General features: G+C 41.7%; 1 protein-coding gene across 3 annotated transcripts in view; it reads left to right on the top strand.

Annotated features, from left to right (window-relative positions):
* TSPAN12 (tetraspanin 12) overlaps nucleotides 1-23,562 on the top strand; it is a 185,396-nt gene that overhangs the window by 122,330 nt on the left and 39,504 nt on the right. For all 3 annotated transcript variants that reach the window (XR_014473434.1, XM_083182821.1, XM_083182822.1), the window contains exon 7: nucleotides 20,062-20,205. Coding sequence is in view for 2 of the 3 variants with exons in the window: in XM_083182821.1 (XP_083038947.1) it covers nucleotides 20,062-20,205 (144 nt within the window). In the remaining variant the exon portion in view is untranslated. The remainder of the gene's footprint in view (nucleotides 1-20,061; nucleotides 20,206-23,562) is intronic.

Raw genomic sequence — 23,562 nt, 5'->3', positions numbered from 1 at the left:
ACCAGCATCCCCCTGTTTAAGGCCCTTGGTTCAAGAGGTACAGCAGCTTGCGGTACTGTGCGCAAGAACCAAAGAGGCCTCCCCAAAACGCACATTGCCCAAGTACTAAGAAGGGGTGAAAGCAGGGGAATATGCACCGAAAATATGTTGTTGGTCAAATATAAGGACAAGAGGGATGTCCTTATACTGACAACAATTCATGGAGACAGTACCACCTCCATCCCTGTACGAGGTACCAGTACTCACACCTCAAAACCAAATTGTATCCTAGATTACAATAAGTACATGGGCGGAGTGGATCTTTCAGATCAGGTACTGAAGCCGTACAGTGCCCTGCGGAAAACAAATATCTGGTACAAGAAGCTGGCCGTGTATATCATCCAGATGGCACTGTATAACGCTTACGTGCTATTCCGTTCTACCGGCCAGAGGGGGACATTTATGCACTTTCAAGAGGAAGTCATAAAGGGCCTAATATTTGGGAACCAGCAGGCAGAGGGCCCCAGTACTTCTAGTACTGGCCCCCGTATTGTACCAGGGCAGCATTTTCCCAACAAAATCCCCTCCACTGCAAGAAAGGGCAGGACACAAAAAAGGTGCAAAGTTTGCTATAAAAAGGGAATAAGAAAGGAAACTATTTTCCACTGTGAAACTTGCCCCGACAAACCCGGCCTATGTATAAAGGAGTGTTTCAAAATATACCACACATCTATGGATTATTAGGTTCATCATTTCACCGTGCTTCGGGGGTCTTGCTAATGCCACATAGCACCCACCATTCATTCCACCAGAATCTGAGCTGCAAAATCCAAAAATCACTCCTTCCCTTCTGAGTCCTGCCATGCACCCAACTGGTATTTTTTGGTCACATGTGAGGCATTGCCGTACTCTGGAGAAATGGGGGCACAGATTTTGGGGTGCTTTGTCTCCTTCATTCCTTGTGAAAATGAAAAATTTTGAGCCAGAAGTACATTTTTGTGTAAAAAAATGTAATTTTTAATTTTCACAGCCCAGTTGTACCAAAATTGGTGAAACCCCTGGGGGTTTGAAATGTACACTATACCCCTAGATGAATTCCCTGAGGGGTGTACTTTGCAAAATGGGGTGACTTGTGGGGGGGTTCCACTGTATTGGTGCTTTGGGAGTCTTGCTAATGCAACATGGCACCCACCATTCATTCCACCAAAATCTGTGCTGCCAAATCCAAAAATCACTCCTTCCCTTCTGAGTCCTGCCATGCGCCCAACTGGTATTTTTTGGTCACATGTGAGGCATTGCCGTACTCGGGAGAAATTGGGGCACAGACTTTGGGGTGCTTTGTCTCCTTCATTCCTTGTGAAAATGAAAAATCTTGAGCCAGAAATGCATGTTTGTGTAAAAAAATGTAATTTTTCATTTTCACAGCCCAGTTGTACCAAAATTGGTGAAACCCCTGGGGGTTTGAAATGTACACTATACCCCTAGATGAATTCCCTGAGGGGTGTACTTTACAAAATGGGGTGACTTGTGGGGGGGTTCCACTGTATTGGTGCTTTGGGAGTCTTGCTAATGCAACATGGCACCCACCATGTGACCATGGCACCCACCATTCATTCCACCAAAATCTGTGCTGCCAAATCCAAAAATCACTCCTTCCCTTCTGAGTCCTGCCATGCGCCCAACTGGTATTTTTTGGTCACATGTGAGGCATTGCCGTACTCGGGAGAAATTGGGGCACAGATTTTGGGGTGCTTTGTCTCCTTCATTCCTTGTGAAAATGAAAAATTTTGAGCCAGAACTGCATTTTTGTGTAAAAAAAATGTAATTTTTCATTTTCACTGCCCAGTTGTATCAAAATTGGTGAAACCCCTGGGGGTTTGAAATGTACACTATACCCCTAGATGAATTCCCTGAGGGGTGTACTTTGCAAAATGGGGTGACTTGTGGGGGGTTCCACTGTATTGGTGCAACATAGCACCCACCATTCATTCCACCAAAATCTGTGCTGCAAAATCCAAAAATCACTCCTTCCCTTCTGAGTCCTGCCATGCACCCAACTGGTATTTTTTGGTCACATGTGAGGCATTGCCGTACTCGGGAGAAATTGGGGCACAGATTTTGGGGTGCTTTGTCTCCTTCATTCCTTGTGAAAATGAAAAATTTTGAGCCAGAACTGCATGTTTGTGTAAAAAAATGTAATTTTCCATTTTCACATCCCAGTTGTACCAAAATTGGTGAAGCCCCTGGGGGTTTGAAATGTACACTATACCCCTAGATGAATTCCCTGAGGGGTGTAGATTGCAAAATGGGGTGACTTGTGGGGGAGGTTCCTAACTTTTAGCACTTATGGTGCCTAGAAACCTACATGGTGCCTAAAAAAAAAATCTCATAAAAAGGAGGCTCCAAAATCAAGTAGGTGCTCCTTCTATTATGAAGCCTGTGGTTTGGTCAACGTGCACACTAGGGCCACATATAGGATATTTTTGAAAACAAAAGAATTGGGGGAATCAATTTTTAGTCACATTTCTCTAGTAAAATCTACTGTATTCGTTAGAAAAATGTATTAAAATTGAAACTCTGCAAAAAAAAAGAAATTTTGAAATTTCACCTACACTTTGTTTTAATTCCTGTGAAACACCTAAAGGGTTAACAAACTTCCAAAATGCTGTTTTGAATACTGTGAGGGGTGCAGTTTTTGAAATGGCATCATTTATGGGGGTGTCTCACATACAAGTCCCTCAAAGTCACATCAGAACTGAACTGGTCCCTAAAAAATCAGTGTTTGAAATTTTCTTGAAAATTTGAGAATTTGCTAGTCATATTTGAAGCCTCCTAGTGTCCAAAAAAATGAAAAGGAGGTTGAAATAATGATTGCAACATAAAGTAGACATATGGTCTTTGTTAGTTATTAACTATTTTGAGTGGTATGATTATTTGTCTCACAAGCAGAAAATGTGACATTTTGCATATTGCTAAATTTTCCATTTTTTCAAGATATTTTGATATTTTTCACAAAAAAACACAGACTGTATCGACCAAAATTTACCACTAACTTGAAGTACAATGTGTCTCGAGAAAACAATCTCAAAATCACTGGGATAAGTAAAAGCAAAAAAAAGTTATCCCCACTTAAGTGAGACATGTCAGATTTGAAAAAAAGGGCTCTGTCATGAAGGCACAAACTGGCTCTGTCATGAAGGGGTTAAATAAACTTGAAAGCTTGGGATTGGATTCTAAGATAGTTGAATGGATAAGAGCGTGGTTGCAGGACAGAAAACAGAGAGTTGTAGTAAACGGAGTACAGTCAAAGGAGGGAAAGGTTACAAGTGGAGTACCCCAGGGATCTGTACTTGGACCGGTGCTTTTTAACCCCTTCACGACAATTGACGTATATATACGTCATGGCCGGGAAGTACTTCCCGACCGTTGACGTATATATACGTCATGGCTTCAAACTGTCACTGCGTCTAGAGACGCAGTGACAGTTAGGTGATGTCTGCTGTCCCTGACAGCAGACATCCCCCCTCGCCGCCCGGGGGGGGCAGTGATGCCCCCACCGGTCGGCGATCGCTGTGATTGGCTGTTCAAATGTGAACAGCCAATCACAGCTATTTCTGTGTTACCGGCGGCTAAGCCGCTCGGTAACACAGGGATCGGCGGTGATCGGTGCTGGCACCGATCACCACCGATCCGCAGCTCTCCCACCCGCCCGGCAGCCGCTCTCCCTCCCTCCCACCCGCCCGGCAGCTGCGCTCCCTCCGGCAGCCGCTCCCCCTACCTCGCTCCCTGTCACTGTCATCAGGAAGCAGCCGCAGCGCTCCCCCCCAGCTCCAACCCCCCCCCCCGCATGTAAAAAACTTAAAAATTTATAAAATGAAATCATATATATATATATATATATATATACACATATATATATATATATATATATATATATATATGTATATGTGTATATATATGTATATATATATTTATATGTATATATATATATGTATATATATATATATGTATATATATATATGTATATATGTGTATATATATATATATGTATATATATATATATATACACATATATATACATATATATATATGTATATATATATATATATATATATATGTATATATATATACACACATATATATATATATATATATGTATATATGTATATATATATATATATATATATATATATATATATATATATATATATATATATATATATAGACAGATAGATATTCCAGACATATGACGTATATATACGTCATGGGCCCTTATTCTGATTCGCGCGGTACGGCCCGCGTGCGGCCGTACCGCCGATGTTTTCCGTCTGCACATGCGCAGAGGTCAATCTGCGCATGTGCAGGCGAATTCGCCGCACATAACGTTACTACGCCGCAAAGGGGGCGTATAGGGGAGTGAGGGGCTTCATGCCCTCATTTCCCTATGTATACGCCCCGCGTTTCATGGGCGTTCCCATGCAAACGCGGGGCGTACGCATGCTAATGAGGGCATGACGCAACTCATGGGGGCGGAAAGCTGACGTCGCCGGATGTCAGCTTTCAGCCCCCATACAAGCTACCACACGGACGATTGTCCGTGTGGTCTCAGCTTGCGGGAGCTGCCGCGGCGTGCGGACCTGCCTTCGATGGTCGACGACCATCGAATGCAGGGGGCAGCTCCCACCATGGTGGAGGCGTAGCCTCCACCATTTTTATGCGGATCGCCAGCCGTCCGTGTACGGACGGCCGTGGCGATCCGTAGGGTGGGCGGGGATTCGTCTGGTGCGGTCGGAGCCGCATATGCGGCTCGACCGCACCAACCAGAATAAGGGCCATGGTCGGGAGGTACTTCCCGACCGTTGACGTATATATACGTCATGGCTTTGAACTGTCACCGCGTCTATAGACACGGTGACAGTTTGGAGATGTCTGCTGTCCCTGACAGCAGACATCCCCCCTCGCCGCCGATCGCTGCGATTGGCTGTTCAAATGTGAACAGCCAATTGCAGCGTTTTCTGTGTTACCGGCGGCTAAGCCGCTCGGTAACACAGTGATCGGTGGTGATCGGTGCTGTTAAGTACAGCACCGATCACCACCGATCGCCAGCCCCCCCCCCCTCCCACCCGGAAGCCCCCCCTCCCTCCCACCCGGTAGCCGAAGCGCCAGCACCCCTCCCACCCCCCACCAGTCGCAGCGCCAGCCCCCCTCCCCCACCATTCATTCCACCACCAAATATCACTCCTTCCCTTCTGAGTCCTGCCATGAACGCAACTGGTATTTTTTGGTCACATATGAGGCATTGCCGTACTCGGGAGAAATTGGGGCACAGATTTTGGGGTACTTTGTCTCCTTCATTCCTTGTGAAAATGAAAACTTTTGAGCCAGATCTGCATTTTTGTGTAAAAAAATTTAATTTTTTACACAAAAATGCAGTACTGGCTCAAAATTTTGACAAAATGGGGTGACTTGTGGGGGAGGTTCCTAACTTTTAGCACTTATGGTGCCTAGAAACCTACATGGTGCCTAAAAAAAAATCTCATAAAAAGGAGGCTCCAAAATCAAGTAGGTGCTCCTTCTATTATGAAGCCTGTGGTTTGGTCAACGTGCACACTAGGGCCACATATAGGATATTTTTGAAAACAAAGGAATTGGGGGAATCAATTTTTAGTAAAATCTACTGTATTCGTTAGAAAAATGTATTAAAATTGAAACTCTGCAAAAAAAAAGAAATTTTGAAATTTCACCTACACTTTGTTTTAATTCCTGTGAAACACCTAAAGGGTTAACAAACTTCCAAAATGCTGTTTTGAATACTGTGAGGGGTGCAGTTTTTGAAATGGCATCATTTATGGGGGTGTCTCACATACAAGTCCCTCAAAGTCACATCAGAACTGAACTGGTCCCTAAAAAAATCAGTGTTTGAAATTTTCTTGAAAATTTGAGAATTTGCTATTCATATTGTAAGCCTCCTAGTGTCCAAAAAAATTTAAAGGAAGTTGAAATAATGATGGAAACATAAAGTAGACATATGGTCTATGTTAGTTATTAACTATTTTGAGTGGTATGATTATTTGTCTCACAAGCAGAAAATTTAACATTTTGCATATTGCTAAATTTTCCATTTTTTCACGATATTTTGGTATTTTTCACAAAAAAACACAGACTGTATCGACCCAAATTTACCACTAACTTGAAGTACAATGTGTCACGAGAAAACAATCTCAAAATCACTAGGATAAGTAAAAGCAAAAAAAAGTTATCCCCACTTAAGTGAGACATGTCAGATTTGAAAAAAAGGGCTCTGTCATGAAGGCACAAACTGGCTCTGTCATGAAGGGGTTAATATCTTTATTGGTGATATTGCAAATGGAATTGAGGGTAAAATGTGCCTTTTTGCAGATGACACAAAAGTATGCAACAGGGTAGACACACCAGGAGGGGTAAAACAAATGATTGAGGATCTAGGCAGATTAGAGAAATGGTCAAGAGAATGGCAACTACAGTTTAATGCCAAAAAATGCAAAATCATGCACTTGGGTCTCAGAAATCCAAAGACTCAATATAGTATAAATGGCACTATAATGGAAACTACTGAGGAAGAGAGGGATCTAGGTGTCACTATTTCAGGGGACTTAAAAGCAGGTAGGCAATGTAACAAAGCAATGAAAAAGGCAAGTCAGATGCTTGGTTGCATAGGGAGAGGTATCAGCAGTAGAAAGAAAGAAGTAATAATGCCACTGTAAAGGTCATTGGTACGACCTCACCTAGAGTATTGTGTTCAGTTCTGGAGGCCATATCTCCAGAAGGATATAAATACATTAGAGACTGTACAAAGAAGAGCAACTAAAATGGTGCATGGCCTACATCACAAAACGTACCAGGAAAGACTAAAAGATCTTAATATGTATACTTTAGAGCAGAGAAGGGAAAGGGGGGACATGATAGAAACTTTCAAATATATCAAGGGCTTTAACAAGGTACAGGTGGGAGACATTCTTCACAGGAAGAGGAGCAACAGAACACGAGGACATGCACTGAAACTAGAGGGAGGAAGATTCAGGGGAAATGCGAGGAAGAATTTTTTCACAGAAAGAGTAGTAGATAAGTGGAATAGCCTCCCAACAGAGGTGGTAGACGCAAATACATTAGTACAATTTAAACATGCTTGGGATAAGCATATTGATATCCTTACAAAAAAATAAGGATCAAATATGGTTTGAGGTAACATGATTAAAAAAAGGGGCAGACTAGATGGGCCAAGTGGTTCTTATCTGCCGTCAAATTCTATGTTTCTATGTCTCTGGGACAGTTATACAGGAGCTACCCTTGGCCTCCTTACTCAAAAAAGCAGCAGCTAGGTAAGGGGGTTGTCAGTCCCCAATAAAAATGTGCAAGAAAAAAGAATAAATGCTGCGCTTATTGGAAATTATGCAGTTCGCTGGGTGATTCCCAGCTTTTTCAAAGGTTGACCACCACTGGCTTGGTTTGGCCCCCCCCCCCCACTGTTAATGTGGGGGACGGCGCCTCCCCCCCCTCCCCGCCAGCCTCCCCCGGCCGCCGGTGCCCCCCCCCCCATCGCCGCAGGCTTACCTGTCTGCGCGTCCCGGCTCCCCTCCTGGCTTCAATTAATAATTCTATGCAGACGGACCATGATAAAATGGCCGCCCCCATATCGCAGACAGTTTCAGAGAACTGTCTGCTTTATGGGGCGGCCATAGGATTGATTGAAGCCAGGAGGGGAGCCGGGACGCGCAGACAGGTAAGCCTGCGGGGGATGCGGTGCTATAGTTACGCCCCTGAGGTCGACCTTTAAAAACTGGGAATCCCCCAGAGAAACACATCAGGTACGGACACCCCACTACCATTCCTCCAATCTGTGGATTACAAATTTGGATTCCTGAACCAGGACTTTGTTATTCACCACCAGCAACAGCCATATGTTTACAACAAGTACACAGAGCCGTCGGCACCACTCCAAGGGGTAATCTCTCTTTCTGCAGTTCAGCGTAGGACTCTTCCACACAATCGTGAGTGGTTCATTGACCTGTCCAACAGTGGTGCATTTAGTCCATGTATATGGAACAGGATCCTAATCAAGAGGAACATTCTAGGGGTGCCTATCCCAGTATCAATCACCTGAATTGTTTTTAAAGTTTTCTATTTCTTTATTTTTAATGTATACAGTGTTGTATTAAACCTATTCATTTCTATATAAAGTAATTAATTCCAGCACGCTGTGTGATAATTTGGTATATTTTCTCTAAGTGCAGCTTTTATTATTTTTTGTGGCATATGTTTTTACCTTTGTTGCAGCTTTTTTCAATTCTACACATCACCAGATCAGCACACAATCATAAAATGACCTGCTAACATTTATATAGCATCTTATTATCCATAGCGGGCATCTAAATGGTTTAAAAAATATTGAAGTTGATATTTCCATTAAAGTCAAGTATTCATTTGATTTTTTTTTAAATCCATAAATCTATGGTGTTCTTTTATTATTAAATGCTACCTGCAATTTGATTTTGGATTCATATATATTATACTGTGTGTTTCTATTCTTGCCTACCCTCCAGGCCATCATATATAATCAAATATAATAAAATGAACCATACTAGTTGTTGTATGTGGTGTTGCCATTTTTTCTCTTCCTCCATTTCCATTTGCCCCCCTGACTGTGCATGTCAGGGGACAGATGTTTTATAGCATTTTATAATAGATTTCATTCAGTGCAGAAATATATATTTTAAATGTTTGAAAGTATGTTTGTGTATACTGTATGAATGAAGAATCACAATATTAGTCCATTAATCTAAGAATCTAATATTGTATGTATTTTGGGGGGGGGGAACTACTGCTAAATGTGTCCCATACTGTGAAGTATGCACAATAAACGGCTGTAACACGGTTTCAAGAATACAGGATGAGCTGCAATGACACATTCAGAATCCAATGTCAGCAAGATAGCTATTTATGGAGGAAAGCGAAAAATAAATTCTGACCAGTACTGTTTGCAGAAGCAGCGCCACCCTTGGGCAGCGCCACCTTTAGGCAGCGCCACCCTTAGGCAGCTTTAAGCAGTTGCCTAAGTGCGCCGGCAACTGGAGGGCTACACAGTGCCGGTAAATGGTTTGCTCTACTATTACTCAGACAAGCTCCTCCTATTCCTTCAGTGACGAGGAACAGGGACGCTATGGCCACCCGCCCTTTATCAGCTGGCACTGTACACATAAGTGCTATACACAAAGTAAGCTGTGCGCTGTTATATACTGCACAGCACTATGCACTGTATGCTCCTCTCTACCATCCCAGAATATTCCAACTGTCATCAACTGAATCTCCACCCCCCACCGCGGACCCCACATACTCATCATTCAGCAATCTCACCCCCTCTGCCCCTGCAATCGTATCTCCACATTTATTTATTACAATGGGAGCAGTGTGTGTGGAGGGGAGCAAGGGGAAACTTGTTCCCCCCAACATGTGGAGCGGAGGAGGGTGGCAGGAGCTCAAACACCTGTCTCCTTTCAGCTTCTATGTTCTTGCAGTGCCTGCTTGGCCTCTCTGTCCTCTGGCTCACATTTAAATACAGATGAGGTGGCTAGGAGACATAGGGTGAAGGCAGCTGAGTCTGGGAGACATACAGAGAGGGGGGTGGGGGGACGGCTGGGAGACATACAGTGAAGGATGTCAGGCTGGAGAACCTACAGTAAAGAGGTGTCAGGTTGGGGGACATATTGTGAAGGGGCAAGCTGCAGGACATATAATGAAGGGTGGTCAGTTCAAAAACTGAAGGGGGGGCATGGGGGACATACAGTAAAGGGGGTCATTCTGGTAAATATACAGTGAAGGAGGGCAGGCATGCTGTATAGTATTTCTCCAATTCCAACAGCCTAACAGCCCTCATACAGATAGTGGTAGATGCGCAAATTAGTTCAGTAATACTATTCAGGTGCATGCAAGGGAGGGGTTAATACTGGGTAAGTAACAAGACATTGGTTCCCCCAGCACACTGAATAGTATTAGTAACCAATCTGCGCAGGTATATGTAACCAATATCTCTGAATTCTATTATCATGTAGTGTTCAAGTTTGGTTACTAATACTATTCAGTGTGCTGGGGGAACCAATGTCTTGTTACTTACCCAGCCTAACAGCCCTATCTGTATGCCGATCACAGCAAACTGTCCCTCACTTTGTTACGCTCAATCGCTCAGGTTGCACTTCGCATATCATGTGGCGTCCATAACCAGAGCGGTCAGTGAGAACAGGTCACGGGTAGGGAGCGCCGCTATTGTGCTCTGTCCATCGGCTCCTCTCTAGCTGTGGGAAGGACATGTGGCGATGGAGAAATGGGTGACAATGGAAAAGGTACCCCCTTCAGGGTAGGAGCTCAGCGGCCACTGACTCCATTGTCTCTGAGAGTTCCACCCCGAAGCTGCGCTCACCACACTATATAAAAATCAACTCCATGCCCACTTGGATAGTGGGGGTATGAACAGGGTGGGTATACAATAAAAAATGGGGTCTGGGGGGCATTTAACATTGGACCCAATGTAAAATTGGGTCTCAGGCACCATTTAACATTGGATCCAATGTAAAAAATCGGGTCCATCGCATCGCATGCGATGCGATGGACCCGATTTTTCTGACCCGATAAAAAAATCAGGCGCCCAGATATTACACAAGTACCGAGAGATTTTCTGGAATTCAGAAAGTTAAAAGGAAACATATTTTAAACAAAAGGTGATCCTGAGCTACACGTGTGTCCTATAAACTATTGTCTGTAAATGGTTTCGGTTGTCCTGCTGTGTTGGTGCTTTAGGCCTAACTGTTTGCTCCCATGATTCATATATGGCTAAGGTAATTGGCTTCTGAGAAATTAGTCCATATGTGCCTGTAATTCTTCCTATAATTCTCTGATCAGATGTAATGTAGAAGAATATGTTATAGTTTTAGAAAGAAGAGTTTTCATTGGCAATCGGATAGGAAATTGTCAAGATTCTAAATCCAGAATAAAAATACCTGCCGTTTTATTCCTCCTTCCTATATGCATCATTAAATTCCACTGTTATATTTTATTAACATAAAAATACAAGTTTGAATAATTGTAATACAAAAAAGCTTTAGTTTTTGGCAAGCATAATTAAAAAGGCGAATATAAATTGTTTTTTTGTTTCCTTCTATAATGGGATTTGCATATTACCTAGTAACACTTGCTATATGAGTGAATGCTTTATAAATCATTGCAAGGTGCCCATATATTAGTCACTAGGCTGTGGTGTTTGTGCTTTATGCCTAATAAATGGGATGCAGAGATCCAATTGCTCTAGCAGTCTCTACTCTGATGCATGTTTGTAGATGCTTTTGAATCATAAAACAATGAGATACAGATTTTCAATTATAGCATGAGCAGTGTGAGAATTCAATGTTACCAGCAGATTAAATTACTTGCTTCAAAAGGTTTAAAAATTTGGAGGCATTTCCAGTAATTATAGTAAGTTAAACATTGGATTCAGAACTTTGACAAATGAAGACATGGTCTATAACTGTAAAGTTCAAGATGATTTATCAGGCATGCAAGAAAATAAATCTCAGCAGCACATGATGATTAACAGTGCCACAGCGACCCACTCTATTTAGCTCCTGTCTACTACAATGTGCGACTAAAGTGTCATTAGTGCATTGGTCAGTTTTTGCAGTGGCCATTCTCAAACAATACTAATTTACTCATTGACACTCTGCAAAAAATGTCGGGCCAATTGCTATTATTACATTGATTTTTTATTACATTGAGTTTTACAGGTCAAATATTAATTTAGTTTTCAACCATGAGATAGTTCTGACAAGAAGACAAAGCCAGCAAATTATTCTATATGTATTTTCATTTTAAAAAAAACTTACGTTTTAACCCTTTTTTTTTTTTTTTTTTTACATTTTTTCATATCTCACTTGCTTAGAAGTAAATTGTGCTGCATCTTAAACTCCACAGCGCCACCTCCTGGATCTGACAGCAACAAACTATATACATTTACTACAAGTCATATTATTTTGCCAATACTGTAATAAATCACATACAAACAATTGCATATAAGTAAAGTATAGTTTAGCTCTATACTATTTATACAACACAATATTATACACATTACTATAAGCATCGCATATAAAAACAAGAAAGCAATGAAATACACTATAAAATGTGTTTAGAGTATATGGCCATACAGTATCAGAGAGTTCAGATTATGGACAGATGATCATTGAGATGTAACAGCTGAGACACATAGGAAATATACACTTAGTATCTTGGTTTTGGTTAGGAACTACCTGTATTAGATTTTATTTTCACAATGTTTGTCTTATGAAGATCTGCTGTTGTGCAGATAGAGAAGTAGCCCTCCAATCACAGGCAATATGCTGTTTTTCTCTAGTATAGGTATTCTGAGTAGGAGGTCAACTACTTTAATTAAACCTCAGTCTATAATTAAGGCATAGAGCTACGAACCAAAAACAGCAGAGGAGATTTATATTATATATATATATATATATATATATATATATATATATATATATATATATATATATATATTCTTGCCCTAGGCTGTTTGTGATGCATTTCTTCCTCTGGCGTTGCCTGGCTCACATCCTGTTTGTACAGTACAAAACATATAAGCACATTTCTCTAGTACAGGTTGAGTATCCCTTATCTAAAATGCTCAGGACCTGAAGAATTTTGGATACCGGATTATTCCGTATTTCAGAATATTTTTATATTACAATGATGTATCCTTAAGTATCTTGCATTTATGTTGTACAAACACATCACACACATGAAATACACACAAATATATCTTATTTGCGCATAAAGCAAGGTTTCAAAATATGAAACAAATTTTGTATACTATCTCATGCTCTGAATTTGAATGCCAAACAATCATTTTCTTGCACATATTTAGTGCCAGTTACATATCATGTCCCCAGTAGTGCCAGTAACATATCATGTAACCAGTAGTGCCAGTTACATATCATGCCCCCTGTAGGTTTTTAGCAAGATTTTTTTTGTCCTTCACTTTCTGCAATGTATGGTTTTTGGAATAATTTGGATAACAGATATTTGGATAAGGGATACTCAACTTATAGTAGTAAGGATTAGCAGTAGTAGCCAATAGAACAACTAAAAGTCACTTAAGTCAAAATATAACTTTGTGCATTATTAAATTCCAGCTATTAATACATTTTATTTTTCTTCTTTACTGAATTTTCTTGGTTGCTGAAAACACATTTTTCTTGCTACTCTCTCAGAATCTATGGAATTTTAGGGAGTCCTCTCGTTCTACTCGGAAAGGGTGAAGATGTGATTCATACAACTCGTTATTGCTGGCGCTGCACAATGATGAGAAGAAAAGTTGGGCACATACCTAAATGATGGTGTGACCCAGTAATGAAGTTATGTGATGCAATATTGTACCGTGTCTGTATGCATGACACAGTGCATCGTATGTACAGTATATCACTACGCACTTCATGTAACAATAATCATTGTCCTTGTAGTTGTCCCATTGGAAATGCACAACATCTATTAGGACAATGCGACCACCCAATTCATGAAGCAATTTGGGAGGATTTGACAGTATGTCCACTCTATAGTATAGTGTATATTTAACTTTTGTCATTGCACAGAGAGGAACAAGGAATGAATTGAACATAAATTGCCTCATAACTAAACACCTTGAGTTCTAATGAATGGAGCGCTATAGCAATGTTATTATTATTATTATTATTATTATAATTATTATTATTATTATTAATAATAATAATAATAATAATAATAATAATAATAATAAATGTTTTTATATACTATATGTGTTGCAAAAATATGCATAGTCCTCAAACTATAGAAATTCTCCAAATTTTGAAGACTCTACTTTTGAAATGACTGTGACTCATGAATGCAGAAAGACATGATTTTAGTCCATATGTAATAGAACTTGTGGCATTCATTAAGGTTAGCATAGAAACTGAGGACCACAATATACAGTACAATGAAATGTATAGTTAGCCCTGAACTAAACAACATCCGGTCAATCAGAGCCGACCCTAGCCTAAATGATGCCCTAGGCAAGATTTTGGCTGATGCCCCCTAGCACCGCCACTATTTCCTCTGACCCTGCTCCCCTTTCCCAGCACCATCAACCCTCATCATAGCAGTCATCATTTTGGTGCTCCTATCCGCAATATTTTAAATAGAAACAGTGCACACATTCAGTGCGCAGTCCAAACAGGGGTGTGTTCTTGCTGGGAAGGGGCATGGCCACATAATAGTACCCCCAATTCAAATTATGCCACACAGTAGTGCAACTTTATTCACATTATATCATGCAATGGTGTCCCTTATTCACGTTACATCACACAGTAGTACCACTTTACCCCTTTCACTCGGCACCCCTGATAATATCACACAGTAATGCCCCTTACACATGACACACATTATTAATGTCCTTATAACCATAATTCCCCTTACACATTATGCCAACCTTTATTAATGCCCTTCATACACATAATGACACACATAATGCCGCTTACACATATGTTGCACATTATTAATGCCCTTATACACATGACACACATAATGCCCATTACACATATGTTGCACATTATTAATGCCCTTATACACGACACACATAATGCCCATTACACATATGTTGCACATTATTAATGCCCTTATACACATGACACACATAATGCCTGTTACACATATGTCGCACATTATTAATGCATTTAAACATGACACACATAATGCCCCTTACACATATGCGGAACACTATTGCACAACCAACCCACCCGCAGACAGCACTCGCACAGCCGCTAACACTGTGACCTCTGCCTCTGCTTGGATACAGATGTTTCCACATACATCTTGCCTCAATAGGCCATGCAGCTCCTGGCCAGTTCTGCTAACGTTGGGTGCCTTTTTTGCTGAAAATTCGTCTTATTTGCATTGTTATGTGACCAGAACACACAAGGAGCTTCCGATGATTAAAATGATATGCGGCATGCCTATATTCTGTGAGCGACTGTGGCTGTACCTGCATACGGAATGCTATGTTACAGTGATTTCCATGAATACACTATTTCGTATGCAGATACAGCCTCACTCACACACAAAATATAGGCATGCTGCATATCATTTTAATCAGCAGAGTCTGCTGATGCCCCTAGGCATTCCAAATGCCCTAGGCAATTGCCTAGTTTGCCTATGCCTAAGGCCGGCTCTGCGGTCAATAGGTTCCGAATAAAAACAATCAGATTGTCGTCATGGATGTAAGGTCAACAAGCAAATGTTGATATGGTTAAAAGGTCAACATGTTCATAATGTCAATGTTTAACATATTGACATGAGAATGTTGATTGTACATTTATGTTTAGAGTTAGTTTTCGAGTTGGGTTGGTTAGGGTGTCAATCGTGATGGGTATGGGAGGATCCGCACAGACAAAAAGGAGTATAATGTTGATTTTGTGTGAGACCAATATAGAAACTACTTAGTGAATAATTCTCGTAGTTGTGGATTGGTGGTGCGCCCAGCATTCAATAAACATAAACAAATATATTGGGATTGGTTTGCAGAGAGGCAAACTGGAGACAAAAATGCTTTTTTGGGCACACTCTTGATTTGTTACTTATGGAATTGGTTTAAAACTTGTACAAGTTACGTGTAAAATACACAAAAGGTGTGATCCCTCCACCAGCGCAAAAGTGCAGAGTAACAACAATACGTCCCTACTTAGAGCGTAGAGTCTCCTGTTGTCCGCCTCCGAAATGGGGATTCAGCAATCAGGGCTCTCCCCGTCACTTATCTCTGGATCCTCTCCTCCTTCTGTATTGGGCTTGCTCCGCAGGTGTGTATACCATGATTTGCACAGGGGAAAGAACACAGATGGGTCCAGATATAGTGTACTATTTATTAAAACAAGTATCAAAAGTATAACAAAAGACAATGTAAAGCCAGGTTGTATATAGGGCGTAGGTGGACAATTACCCTTATTGATGGAGAATTGTAATTAATTAGCTGTCTTAAATCACATAAGGGCCAATGGATAATTTCTGTAGCTCCCAGCAAATTGTATTTTAGCAGATCCTAGTCATCCAAAATATGAGGTTTTTGATGTTCTGCCATCACAAAAACACTATTGTAGTGTTCCGGCACGCACAAAGCGCATGTTAAATATCTTTTTTCCTACTGCTGTTCGCATGCTAAATGCTGTAAAGTGACATGGGAATTGCTCTTAGTGTTTTCTTTTGTGCAGGTTCTTGTGTAAAGTTTTGTTGACAGTGCATTCGTTGTGGTGTATTGTTAATAACAATAAAGTATTCTTATCTTATCTTACACCTCTTTCAATTTCCTGGTCTTTCTCTGGTCCGCCTTCTGTCCTGTATATGTCCCTGGCTCCCACTAACGGGTTTCGACCTCCACTGAGGTCTTTGTCAAGGAGAATGTGCAGTAGATGGTTCCGGAGCTGATTCTTATACCACAGATGCCCAATCTGAGGATTTCTAACTAGACATGTGATCACTATCTAATTAGCCAATCCATAGCTGCCTTGTACAGCAGGGGCCCGTCCTCCTTCCAGTCGAGTGTGGCTAACACTAGAGGAACTTCCGGTCCCGTGTGCCCCACTTCCAGTATACGCAGCCAGGAGAATTTGTCAAGTCTCACTAGAACTTAAGCGGCAGGATTTCTTTAGGGTCCACCATGTAATAGATGTTATCGGATCCTTTATAACACTACTGCTAATTCATATGATAAAAATGGAATTATTTTTCTAAAGTCGATTTTCCATACACAATTTTTGTTCAGGGCAAATTTGCCAATACTTTTCTTGGATGGATGTAAAGGGATTTTCTCAGTACTTATGTATTAACTGGGCTCCCATGTTAAATGCACCCCATTTTTTCATACCCCTACTATCCAACTACGCATGGAGTTGATTTTATATAGTGTGGCGACCGCAGCGAGCCACCGTGCCCGAAGCGGGGCGAGGGGACGCGGTCTCATAAGAAAAACGGGAGCCCAGATATTACATAAGTACCCTTTTCTCTTTTCCTGCAGTTTTCTCAGAGTTTGTCTTACAGTAACTTTGCTTTGAGTTTTATACAGACTTCTATATCTCCAAGGCAGACTATGTTACTGCTCCAGTAATTTCCCCAGGCTGACTGTGCACCTGTGCAGACTCCAGATTGCAGCAGTGATCCCTTCTAGACATACAGTAGTTTAATACTTAACTTTTAATCTTGATTTCTTAGAATACACTTTTTTTTAAATGATCAACTAGCTCTTGTCACCTATTTTAAGAAATCGAGATTAAAAGTTAAGTTTTAAACTAATTTCATAAGATCGTCTCCAGTTTGCCTCTATGCAAACCAACACCAAAATATTCATTTTGGTTAGGGTGTCGACATATTAATTGTCGAAATTATTTTGCTTGCGAACCAATAATTGAAGTGTGCTGGTATACCCCAGTATGTCATGTCAGAACTTCAGGAACAGTTTTTCTTTCCTGTCACTAATCAGGCACTGTGTAACACCTTCCCCTCATCTCCAAGCAACCCAGAAGCTGCTTCTGTCCCCAAGCTCTCCCCCCACTTCCTTTTTGTCATCTGGCAGCTGTGTCTACAGCCCCCCTTCTCACCCGGCGGCTGTGTCTCCACTGCCCTTCTCATCTGGCCACTGTATTTACTCCCACTCCCTACCCTCCCAGCGGCTGTGTCTCTGCTCCCCCCACCCAACTGGCAGCTGTGGCTAACTTGTACAGGGAGGCAAAATGGCAGGTGTCAGTGTCCATCTATGTGTCAGCATTAGTGTGTCTGTGTTAGCACCTGTCTATGTGTTGGCATCAGTGTATCAGTGTTGGTCCATTTGTCAGCATCTGTTAGTGTGTCAGGGTAGGAGTGTCAGCATCAGTCAATGTAAGTGTGTCCATGTGCAGGGCCGGCGCAACCACTAGGCAGCCTTAGGCATTTTCCTAGGGCACCGGCCACTGCAGGGCAGCAGTTAGGAGCAGGTCCCCGTGGATGGAGGTTAGCGTCAACTCTCCCCCCCATCTCCCCCACTGGAGTGACTCGGCGGCCCCCACCGCCACATCACCCCCCATGGAGTTACTCCGCGATCCTAGCCGCATCGCACCCGCCCCCTCCTGTCCCCTCCCATTGAACATCGCAGCGCCCCCTGCCGCATTACTGGGCACCCCCTTGTAGAGCGACGGAGCGACCGGAGCAGGTGAGTGCCGGAATGCGTGGCACCCCGCCATATGTCAGCGTATGTGTGCTAGCATCTGCCTGTGTGTCCATGTGTCAGCACCTGTCAATGTGCCAGTATCATTGTGTGTCTGCATGTCAGCATCCATGTGTCAATGCTTATAATTCTGTGGGTGTGTAAGCATCATTGTGTCAACATATGCCTGTCAGCGGCTGTGTGTTTGTGTGTCAGCATCTGTCAGTGTGTTGGGTTTAGTGTGTCATCATTAATGTGTCAATCTCAGTCAGTGTATCAGTATCTGTCTGTGTCAGGGCCTGTGTGTTAGCTTCCGTCTGTGTATCAGTGTCTGTGTGTATGGCAGCATCTGTCTATGTTTCAACCTCCTTGAATAATCAGCATTTGTCGGTGTGTTGGCACCTGTCAGTGTCTATTTGTGAGCATATCAGTGTCTATCAGTGTTTCAGCATCTCTGTGTCCATGTGTCAGCTTCTGTCAGTGTGTGAACATCCATCTTTTTGTGTGTCAGCATCTGTGTGTCAGTGTTAGCATCTGTCTGTGTGTGTCAGCGTCTGTGTGTAAGTGTGTCAGTGGCTCTCTATAAGTCAGTGTTAGCATTACCACCCCAGTCTGTGTCACTGTCATCTTTTCAACACACCCCCTTTTTAGTGACTAAGCACCTTTCTTGGGGCATGATATAGTGTGTCTTAGTTTGCCATACCTCTACTTAAAATTTGCCACTTTGACCACTATTGTAGACCAAATGTAAAAGTTGAAATTCATAATTCTGCTGACATTTCATACTACACTTTTCCAGGCCTTAAGCTGGGTACACACTATACAACCTGCAGGAATGATATGCATGATAACAATATTGTGCATATCATTCAGTGTGTACCCACTATATCATTAGCGATGCTCACTCCCGCGGATCATTAACTTTATGCCCGATTGTCTGAACATGCAGGCATTTGACAATATTATCAGTAACCTCATGTTAGGAGGGGCCCCGGTGATGGCATTGAATGATATAGGTCAGGGGTTCTCAAAGTTGGTCCTCAGGACCCCACACAGTTCACGTTTTCCAGATCACCCGGCAGGTGCACAGCTGCACTCATTACTCATTGACACAGTTTAAAAGATCCACAGGTGAAGCTAATTACTTCACTTGCGATTCTGTGAGGAGACCTGCAAAACATGCACTGTGTGGGGTCCTGAGGACCGACTTTGAGAACCTGTGATATAGGTAACAATATAATTCAGTGTATAGCCACAGGTCATTCGTTTTCATGGCACCATCAATATTGTCGGTGTCTTGTATATGGTTAATTAATTGAATTTTTTTTTTTACAGCAGTTAAATATTTACCCAAATAATTTCTCTGTCTAAGGATGTTCTCTTTCTCTTTTGCATAAATATTTTTACTTGTACCATTTATCTCCATATATTATTTTTCCAACCCTGAAGTACAAGGTTTTGTTTTCACACTTGATCAACAGTAACATTCAGAGATCAGTTCTGTATAAAGGATGATGTGCTATGTGTCGTTAATCATGCCTCAAATGTAATTTAAATAATAAAGCAAATAAGGTGTGATCAAGGTTCTGCCAGGATTGGGTTGTCGCACTAGATAAGATGATGTGTATAATTTATTGCAGTATATGTGCATGCATTACTTAAGAATAAAATGCTATCATTATGCAGAATGGTTTTGTCAATACATAGCAAGCTGTTTCCTCTTGGAGGAGCATGATTGCTTTTAGTTCATTTCTTATGGTCTGTGGTACAATTACGTGTAAGATAAATGATGGCATGTCTTTATTGCTTAACAGTTCAGGTGCTGCGGAGTTGTGTATCTGACAGACTGGCTGGAGATGACAGAGATGGATTGGCCCCCTGACTCATGTTGTGTGAAAGAGTACCCAGGGTGTTCCAGACAAGCACATCATGGGGATCTCAGTGACTTGTATCAAGAGGTAGAGATTTTATTTTTACCAATTATTTTTTTTTAGAGAAGCAGTCGAGTAGATTACATTACATTCATTCTGTAACTTACTCTACTTTATTGGAAGGCATTTTGCTTCATTATTCTGTACGGAATTTTCAGAAATGTGCTTCCTTATAGCTAAATTTAATACAATAAAACAAATCCAATAAAATGTAATATATGACACTGTAACCTGCAGACAGCCATATTTGTTCATAAAGGTTGCCCAGATGTGTAGTAAGGCCAAAAATGGCAGGGGTATAACAGCTCAGGATTAAGAAGTGCATTATTAATAAGTGCAAAGCTTTGAAAGTACATTTTAATTTCAAAACAACCAACAAGTAAATATACCCACAGAGTATTCAATTCTAAATCAAAATAAAGGTTATGTTTTATCAATGGGGGTTATTCAGACCTGATCGTTGCTCTGCTAAATTGCAAAACCCTCTGATCATGTTCACGCCGCCTAGTCAGAGTGAAATCCCGCCTATGCAAGCCTGAGAAATTAGCTGCAAATCCATACACAAGGCGCTCACCATCAAATGATTTTTCCACTGTGAGCAGTCTGTGCTTAGCCCAGGACTTACACAAAGGCTGTGATAGAAACATACGGATTGGGGCCGGAGGTGACGTCACACTCCATCCCGTCAAACACCTGAGTATGCCTACATTTTCCGTGACACTCCTAGAAAACAGCTGGGTACTTGTGAGTTATCCGGACGCCCGATTTCAAAATCGGGTCGGATCGGGCACATCGCATCGCATCGCATGCGACCATCGGATGCGATGCGATGCGATGCGATGCGATGACCCGATTTTTCCATAGGAATCAATGTTAAAATGGACTGAGTCCATTTTAACATGGAATTCAATGGGAAAAAGGGGTCCTTTTCATACCCCTACTATCCAAGTGGGCATGGAGTTGGATATAAACCTGTGGCGAGCGTAGCGAGCCACCGAGCCCGAAGCGTGGCGAGCGTAGCGAGCCCCGCGAGGGGACACGGAATACCGTCCCCTCGCGGGGCTCGCTTCGCTCGCCACGCTTCGGGCTCGGTGGCTCGCTACGCTCGCCACAGGTTTATATCCAACTCCATGCCCACTTGGATAGTAGGGGTATGAAAAGGACCCCTTTTTCCATAGGAATCATTTTAACATTGATTCCTATGGAAAAATCGGGTCATCGCATCCGATGGTCGCATGCGATGCGATGCGATGCGATGCGATATCGCATCGCATCGTATCTGATTGTATGCCTTAACTTAAGGCATACAATCAAAAAATCGGGCGTCCAGATAACTCACAAGTACCAACAGCTGGTCATCAGGCACAATTCCAGCTTTCTGCCTGCAACCTGCATACGTCCAGCAGACCAAAAATGAGCAAGATTTTATCGGGTTACGGTCCCTAGGTGCATTAGGTCAACAAGCATTATGTCGACATACATGAAGGTCAACATGACTGTAGGTCGACATGGGTTAGGTCGACACAAGCATTAGGTCGACACGGGGAAGGTTAACAGTCAAAAGACCAACATGGGGTTTTTTACTTTTTTTTTTTTGAGCCAACGTGTGCGGACAGGCGGTATTTGATGCCCTACCATCCACTAGGGCGTGGTGGGAGAATAAAATAGTGCCCAAAGCATGGCGATCATAGCGAGCCATGCGAAGGGTTGCAATGCACTTTCTTTTTTAGTGTACATGTCAACTGTGTCGACATTGGGGACAAAAAAAGTGAAAAAAAAAACATGTTGACCTTTTGAATGTCAACATTTCCCATGTTGACCGAATCCTTGTGTCGACCTAATGACCCTGTTGACCTAACATATGTCAACCATCAGTCATGTTGACATACATGCATGTCGACCTTCAGTCACGTCCACCGTCATGCATGTCGAACTTCAGTGGTCGATCTAATGTTTGTAGACCTAATGTCTGTCTATCCAATGATCCATACCTGATTTTATCAAAGGATGGCCTCATGCATGCGCACAAAGGTCTGTACACATGTGCAGTCGCATGACCTGTGAATTTACAGCCGTGGGATCAGGTATGAATAACCCCCAAATACTGTTGTTATAGAGGAATGTGAGTTACTTTTATTATTTTCTGAAGGGCTATTGGATTATCCTTAATTCAGAAACTATTTGGTACCTCTGCTTTTGTAATATACATTCTGCCATTCAATTTAACTCTCTAAAATATAGGTGGACATACTATAAGTTAAATGAATGAAAACGAGACTGCGCTAAAGTAAAGACCAATTTAATGAAAATAATCATACTATAAATTGGACATCCTCACCATATTGCTTAATCAGTGAATGACAATAAGGGCCAGATGTATCAAGCTTTAAAAAGTGATAAAATGAGAGTGATAAACAAACAGCTAATCAGCTCCTACCTGTCATTTTTCAAACACAGACTGTAACATGGCAGTTAGGTGCTGATTGGCTGGTTCTTTATACTTCTTCATTTTATCACTTTTTGAAGCTTGATACATCTGTCCTTAAATCGCTTACAGACACACATCTTTATACTGTATTTCGAGGACTACTCCTTGCCACACAATCACCCTTGGGTTTTAACACTTTTAATACAATAATTGATTATTTGCACCTGTGTATGTGTCTATCTTTCATGTGTTCTTAAACCAGGATTTTCCTGTCAGATAAGCAGGGGGCTCTTACTTATCTTGATTCATTCTCTTTGAAGGTTAAGGTCTGTATTTGATTTATATCCTGTGATGATTTATAGTCTTAAGGTGCCCATACACTAGTAAGATTTATCTTCAGATCTGGCTGGTTGGAACTAAAGGCCCCCATACACTATGAGATTTGTCTGACCTGGAAAATTGCATCTGATTTCCCCTGAACTTCCCTGGCAGCTTCCCAGGAGGCCTACATACAATTTGACACTTGACGTGCCATTTTTTACATCCAATTTGCATCAGATAAATCACATGTGATTTATCACATGTGATTAATCACATGATTTATCTGACGCAAATTGGATGTGCCATGAGATTTATCTGATGGGATGGCTCTAGGGAGTGGCCTGAACAGTGCTATACCTTGCAGGTATTACTGTTCTGAGAAAATGAGAATGGCGGTATATGTATATATAGTATATAACGGAATCTGCTGCGCTATATAAGACACTAACGCAATCTGCTGCACTGTATAAGACACTGTAACGGAATCTGCTGCGCTATATAAGACACTGTAACGGAATCTGCTGCGCTATATAAGACACTATAACGGAATCTGCTGCGCTATATAAGACACTATAACGGAATGTGCTGCGCTATATAAGACGCTTTAACGGAATCTGCTGCACTATATAAGACGC

Source organism: Crinia signifera, chromosome 4 (assembly GCF_055691185.1).
Source record: "Crinia signifera chromosome 4, ASM5569118v1, whole genome shotgun sequence".
NCBI lineage: Eukaryota > Metazoa > Chordata > Amphibia > Anura > Myobatrachidae > Crinia > Crinia signifera.
This window is presented reverse-complemented; position numbering and strand designations above follow the sequence as displayed.